The sequence below is a fragment of the Propithecus coquereli genome, unplaced genomic scaffold, assembly GCF_000956105.1.
Source record: "Propithecus coquereli isolate 6110/MARCELLA unplaced genomic scaffold, Pcoq_1.0 Scaffold363, whole genome shotgun sequence".
Taxonomy (NCBI): domain Eukaryota; kingdom Metazoa; phylum Chordata; class Mammalia; order Primates; family Indriidae; genus Propithecus; species Propithecus coquereli.
In genome coordinates this window covers 912,169-919,959 of record NW_012149319.1, presented here as the reverse complement: position 1 = coordinate 919,959, position 7,791 = coordinate 912,169, and the positions used below count along the sequence as shown (strand labels likewise).

At 30.4% G+C, this 7,791-nt stretch overlaps 1 protein-coding gene across 1 annotated transcript in view; it reads left to right on the top strand.

The window, feature by feature from the left end:
- Positions 1 to 7,450, top strand: part of NTS (neurotensin) — a 9,378-nt gene extending 1,928 nt beyond the window's left edge. Inside the window, exons 2-4 of the mRNA XM_012651709.1 lie at positions 392 to 453; positions 4,615 to 4,839; positions 7,098 to 7,450. Of these exons, the coding sequence (XP_012507163.1) occupies positions 392 to 453; positions 4,615 to 4,839; positions 7,098 to 7,250 (440 nt within the window). The 3' untranslated portion in view covers positions 7,251 to 7,450. The remainder of the gene's footprint in view (positions 1 to 391; positions 454 to 4,614; positions 4,840 to 7,097) is intronic.
- The last annotated feature ends 341 nt before the right edge of the window (positions 7,451 to 7,791 follow it).

Sequence of the window (7,791 nt, the reverse complement as noted above, 5' to 3'; positions counted from 1 at the left end):
TTAAAAGTATTAATATACATATTTCCTATATATGTAAACTATTGCTGATAAAAATAAACCACTGTAGCATATTTGATGAAATCTCTATTATAAAATGTAATTTTTTACCCACTTTCTGAGATTAAACAACTCCAAATTAATAGCTGGCTTGGCAAATAATCATATTCTTATTTTCTTCGAAGTGCCTCTACTATTCTAGTCACCTGCTGTTAGCCTAAAATAAAACTATAATTTGTTTTTTCTAAATACTATTTTAAAGAGAATAAATACATAGGAAAGGCATTAAATGTCTAAGACTAGTTTTTTTAAGATTAACTTAAAATCTGTATATTATCATATAATTACATGGCATGTGATTATGTAGTAAACATGTGGTTTTGATTTTACTCAGATTCAGAAGAGGAAATGAAAGCATTAGAGGCAGATTTATTGACCAATATGCGTACATCAAAGGTAACTTTTTCTTTTCTTTAACCCTGGGTGAAGAACATATGAACTTTCATCCTAAACATGATGTCCTTTTCCTATAGTAATAACTTCCCATCAAGACTGAAAAGTTGCTTGGAAGGCATTTCCTTTCTTGGGAAACTTTTCTTTTAGTTCAAAGAAGTTAAGAGTGTTGATATGACAGAAAAGGAACTATAACAATTATCAATCACCATATTGCAACTTTAATTAAGTAGTCCCATATTATTTATGTGGACATGTAAATGCATTTAAAGGAACTTGTTTCTATATTTTTTAAATTGGGTATGATGAAAGATTACTGGCCTCAACTTAAATGACAACTAAGTGAACTTTTTGCCTTTTCTATAATATTGAGGGAAAGAAAAAACTGTGCCTAAATTAAAATCAAAGTTCATGACAACCTGTGAAAGAAATGTGGTAGAGAAGAAAGAGCAATAAACTGACAAACAGGACCCTTGAAATCTAATCCTGAAACTATGGTTTATGAACTAGTTGATCTTATGCAAGTGGATTAGTTAACATTGTTTGCTTTTGTTTCCTTATTAAATGCAGGGGTTGGAGTTCATGATCTAGACATTTACAGTTCTGCAATGTGTTTAAAAATCATTGAACTGCATTCTTCATTGTTTGTCTCGATTTCAATTCTCCCTATTACAGACGTGTTATCTGTACCTGCTGTCTCTCTCTCTCTCTCTCTCTCTCTTTTTTTTTTTTCAATTGAGCCACATACAATTTGGTATTCTGGACACTATTATTTCTTTGTTGAGATCTTGAAAACAAGTTCCCAACCTGGACCTAGGAATAAAACTCTATTAGAATACACATGATTACCATTCTACTATATAATATAGATTACTCAGAGTAAGTCAATCATTGTATTCTAAATGTGAAACAGTTACTTGATGCAATTGTTGTGATAGCACCACTGTACCAAGGCTGAGGACTCAATAGATGTTATGGTGGAAAAGTAAGGACACAAAACTGTCTGATTTCTGAAGAGTTATTTCAACTCACGTTCTGCCATGTCAGGTTCCTCTTCCCTGATTGAAAGAGCGTGTTGTAGGTACAATAATACCTAGTATACAAGTAGGATTATGCTTGATAGCAGGAAGGAAAAATATCCATTTTTGTGTGTGTGTGGCAGTGTAAGACATTATTATCTGAAAGCTCACAAAGATGTATTTTCCACTATGGTACTTAGGAGACATTTTTGGAAACTTTAATCACATATACGTTTCTATAATGTCCCAGAGCTACAAAAATTGACCAGATTGAAGCCCAGTGTTACCATAATTTGGTAGGTTTTATATTAGGAATGACCAAATTTAGCTTAGTAACTAAAATTCCATGAGTAAATATATTTAACCTATGCAAACAGATCCTTGTTTAACACTCGATCAGAATAGCAATGGCTACAATCTCTTCAACTCAAAACTAGGAGGACAATTGAAGTCAATAGTCTATGACAGAAAATGGGATAGATTACAATGACTCAGAGTCTTGGTATAGATTTTTACCTCTGTAATTTCGAAGTGTACATGGACACATAAAGGTCCTAAATAATCTCCAAAATGTGACATAATTTGGGGAGTGCTAGTTACCTTGAGAACACATGAGAGTAGAGTTGTGTGATTCCTTCTCTGGCCAAGATACTGTGAAGAAAAAATGATACCAGTATATAGAGGAGTTTCACTTTTCTCTTATGGGAAAATACATAGCAAAAGTATAGACATAATTAAATTTTCTTTTTCATTCACTCATGGGATATATCTCTAAAACAAACCAAGAAAAAAATTTGAATTGCAAGGCCTCCTTTTAATTGAGATAAGTAACCAGGCAACACTAGTCCTTACATATATTTTATGAATATAGGGTTCTGTGGTCAAATTAGTTTGGGGAACATTGGCTACTATAGTCAGCACCATTGAAAAGTCACAGTGAATATTTGCATGTAAAAAGCTTGAAGGATATCTAAATTCAAGAAGCCTTTAAATTTCCTTGAAACTCAAATTTTCCAGCTCATTTGAGAGTGGAACTCCTTTTTAAAATTAATAAATACAGAACTAGTGTTCTAAGTAACAAACTTTGAAAACCATTAAAATAGCTGATCTCTAAAGAGCTTTCCAAATGTATAGTATCCCATTAATTGGCAGGGCATAAGGTGTTGCTGCCATGAAATGGAACATATTGCCTCTAAGGTAGTCTTCTGTAGCAGAAAATTTCAAGCAATGGCTAGATAACCCTATTCAAGGGGTGTAATAGAAAGGGTTTCCAAGCTGTTTGAAAATGTTATAGCTGTAGTGAACATCTTTGTACTCACAAATTTGCATGCCCTTAGGGTAAAATTTTAATCAAAGAGTATGCACACTTATAATTTTAATATATATTGTCAAAACATCCTTCAAGAAGTTATACCAAACTGTACTTAGAACAACAAACATTTAGGAAAGGAACACCTGCTTCCCCATGTTGTGGTTACTGTTAAGTATATTCATACGTTTTTAAGTCTTCCAATCTGATAGTAGCCAAATCGAAAATTATGTCATGTATTTCTTTACTATATTTCTTCCTTGATGGGCAATTTTGTGACTTTTCTGTTCATATCACTTATTCAAGGTTTACATTTTTTTAAGTTTTTTTAATTGTTGTAGTCACCATTTTCTTTTTGAAGATCTCCACCTGTATTAAGGATATTAATATTTTGTGGCAGCTTTTTCTACATAGCTTGGTTTTGATTTTATTTCAGGATGTTATGTTTCCACAGAACAATTTTACACATTTATGTATTTAAAATTATTTTTTCCTTTATAGATTCTGGTTTGGACATCCGCTTAATGATATTTTTCCAGGTTATAAAATGAATTCTCCTATATATTTGCATAATATTTTAGTTTTACTCATATTTAACTCATCTGGATATTGTTTGGATATAATATATCAAAAAAGGTTACAACTAGATCCATCTCCAGATTTCCCCATAGCTAACTGCCCCAAAGTACTTGAAATGCAAATTTTGCTATAAGCTATATAGCCATATGTACTTGGATCGATTTTTGAACACTATATTGTCCTGTGTTGGGTTTTATGTTTATTACTGCTCTATTAATTTACCTCTTCGATTACTGCAAATTTAAAATATATTATAATATTTGGTAGAGTAATCCTTTCTTATTACCTTTTATTTTGCTAATTCTCCTTTGTTGTTCTCACACATTCATCCTTTCGAATTAACAATTATTAATAATTAGCTATAATTATTTTGCCAAATCTTCTTCTCCAATTTCCAGTCTCCTCATAGTTTCCCAACTGGGATAATGATTTGCATTTGTATTATATTTGGAAGGTAAGTCAGAGAAAATCATCACCTGGTATTATTATTATTGAGTCTTCCCATTGTGTGTTTGTGGTCATTTAAATTTCATTTGATTTAATATTCCTTCAAGAAAAATTTATGCTTTCCTTCATCTATGGACCTTTTAATTTTATGTTAATTTTTGTTAATTATTTCACAGTTTGGTTCTTCCTCCTTATGTTTTCTTATTGATTATTGTTGACATGTAAGAAAGTTGTTAATTATGGTAATTATGATTTCACACCAGATATTATTAGAAAAGAAAGGTAATTACACAAAATATTTTAATTTGAAAATAAATAAATTGGTCAGCTATGATGCTGCCATGACAACTATTAATGTGTAGAATATGTTAATAGCCTCACATTATTGTAATTATCCAAAACTATTAATATCATCTTCGTCCCTGCTCCATTACTTATTAAGCTAAAATGCAATAAAAAGAAAGTGGTAGTTTTTTAATTTTTTCATCTGTGATATATAAATACATATTTATATACATACATTTATATTTCTACTGTCACTTCTATTTTCTTCCTTGGCTTTTCTGTGTGTGCTTGTGCGAGTGCCTATGTATATGTGTATAACTGTATTGCATTCTATTAAATAGAGGATGTACAATATTGACATTATGTAACTTTGTGACATAACTGCGAAATTAATAACACTGTATTTATTAGACTAGAGTAAAAGTTATATTCTCAAATGTGATGGTTTAGCACAAAAAAAGTTTATTTCTTATTCATATAACAGAGTTTTAATTGCAATATATATATATTTTTTCTATACTTCAGATCAGTAGAGCAAGTGTTCCCTCTTGGAAAATGACCCTGCTGAATGTGTGCAGTCTTGTAAATAACCTGAATACCCAAACCGAGGAAGCAGGAGAGATTGGTGAAGAGGAGCTCCTTACAAGAAGGAAATTTCCCATTGCTTTAGATCGCTTTAGCTTGGAAGCAATGCTGACAATATACCAGCTCGAAAAAATCTGTCACAGCAGGGCCTTTCAACATTGGGAGGTAAAATTAAAACAAAATATGGATATAATTTTAGATATACTATTAATAGGTCTCATTTATATTGATTTTTAAAAATCCTGCTCATTATCATAACAGGAAGACCTATAAATATTAAAGAGGAATAAACCATGTGTTGAGGTCAACATTCCTTCAGATCTTCAAAGTGTCTTCAAATATTTGGAGTTTAGTAAAATATTTTTTTCAACCTTAAAAAGAGGATATATATCTTAAGGGAGATTTGAGCCATATGCTTTTATCGTACTTAAGTGGATGGCATGCTTAAGCAATTTTTGGTGGTGGTGGTATGTCTAACAAATTTAAGGAACATTTGCCTAAAATATTCAAATACAAAAGATTCCAAATAAAACTCGAACAATAAGGATATATATCCCTATCTTATATTTTTATTTAAATAAAATCCCTATTTTATTTGCCTCATATATTCAAATAAAAATGAAAACTTTTGTGTTTTATTCCAGTTTTATTTGGAAAGTTTGTGTTCTGTGTTTGCTTATGGATAAGTACACATGATTTTGTGTGTATGTGTGTGATAATGTACTTACAAAACTCTTTATAATTAATTAGCTTAATATATTTTGTTCCAAAAGATAAATCAGAGCTTGAAAAAGATACGGAAAAATGGGGCTAAAGAAGGGGTGAGGAGAAGAGAAATAAATGCTTTAAAGGAAAAAAAAAAGACATATTTTAAAATTTTCCCAACAGGGGAAACATTTCTTTCAGATTAATTTCTAAGAGAAATTTGCTTAAAAATGTTTTATATTCTGGATTTACACCAACCTTGAGTATCTGAGGGTACCTTCCTGGCTAATATAATAAACTTGAGACCAACTACAAGAGAGATACCCTGTAGACAAGAGGAAACGCAAGCAGAATTTCTAGTGTTTATTCTAACTGGTAAACAAAAAGATGTTTTACAAATAAAAATCCTGAAAAGACCATTTTAATTTTACTTGCTGTACTATTCATCCTTTAATTTCAATTCCAGCTAAATGATTTAGTGTTTAAAATGTTGTAGGCCAAAAATTTGGAAAAGTTTAAGTTGTAATATAGAAAATTTCAATTATGTGCTATTAATCCAGAAAAAAATAACCTCAATAAACAATTATGCAGACAAGTCAAGTGCAAATGAAATTGAAACTTTTTCTATTTTAAATGTTATTGAATGATTTAAAAATAAAATGATACTATCCTTCTGAGCATTGTACAAGTAATTATAGACTATGCAAAAAGAAATTAAAGATTAAGAAACTAGATTGTCTGACAGTAGCTGATTTTTCTTCACTGAAATGTAATAGCTGTGGGTTGAAATAAAATACTTGATGATATGACTTTATGCATATGCATTATAATTTAAAACTTATTCTTCTGTCAATATTTGTATAATGACCCCAAAGTTTAGAAGAGAACCACAAATATGAAGAAAATTCTTATCTTGAGCATTTTTAACAATTTGATGTAAATTGTGTGTAAAACTCTGGAAAGAGTTCTTAAATATTTTATGCTAGTTGAATTTTTTTGCATTAGAACAGTATCAGGAAAAACAGAATTAATTTTAGAATGGACATATTCAATGAGATATTAGGTAATATGCTATATGGAGATTAAATCCACTCTTAAGTTATTGAACCTGAACTTGCTTTTAATTATTAAACACCACAATCGAAGGAGATTTTCACCATTTAAACAGAGCTTTCCCATACATTGATTTCAACAAAGTTATATAGAGCAGGCATTTCTCCCTCCATTGAGAAATGGATCATTGGAATGACTTTCAAGACAAATCAGTAATTGACTACCAAATCCTGCTACCTTTGAGGTCAAACTTGGTTTACCAGATTTGAAACTATATTCGTTGCAATATATAATGTATTTCATACCATTTTGATCATTCCATCACACATTTAGCCTAAAAAGTACTCAAAGATCTATTTGTTATGCTCCTTCCATTAGAGGGATTGGTGTATAGCTTGAAGTATACAGAAATTTTTATAAAAGGCTAGCCTATTGAACTAGGAGGACACTGAACTCAGAATCAGAATGATCATGTTCTCATCCCATGTCAGCCAGTTGATAGCCATCTGTTCTTTGACAAAACACTTAATTTCTTTGAACTTCATGTATCTCATTTAGATATGCCTTGCTGTCTTAACAGAAAATAAGATAAAAATGTAGAAAAATGCTCTTAAGTGGAAAATTTTACTCATATAAGTTACATTTATGTTCTTCCGATCTTGCAGTTAATTCAGGAAGATATTCTGGATACTGAAAATGACAAAAATGAGAAGGAAGCAGTCATAAAGCGAAAAATTCCTTACATTCTGAAACGGCAGCTGTATGAGAATAAACCCAGAAGACCCTATATACTCAAAAGAGATTCTTACTACTACTGAAAAGATTAATATTTTATTCCCATGTGATTATGATTTATCATCCTTTAATTAAATATCAACTTATATTTGTGTGAAAATTTGATAGGATACACTCATTTTGTTTCTTCTACAATTATGATTTCTTAAATGTGGTTTTACTGCATTAATATAAATTAAAATTAAACTAAATGTTTTCAAATAAATCTAGATCTTCAGCATGATGTGTTGTGTGTAATTGGAGTAGATATTAAGTCACATATACAATGTTTTGTAACTTTGCAAACCACACTATTTAAAGTCACATGTTTGACATTTTATACCAAATTATAAGACATCGAAGTACTACAGTAAAGTCTATCCTACATATCATTAACCCAAAGCAAAGTTATAGCAGCTCTTTAATTATTGTCTGAATGTTTTATTGAACTGAAAGAATACACACTGTTTTCCAGACTTACTTGGTTATCTTTCAGATATAGGAAAAGTTATGTGGTAAAATAGGATCACTTGAAAGAATGATTAATGAACTATTGTTAATTATACCTATTTTGATGCATGAGCT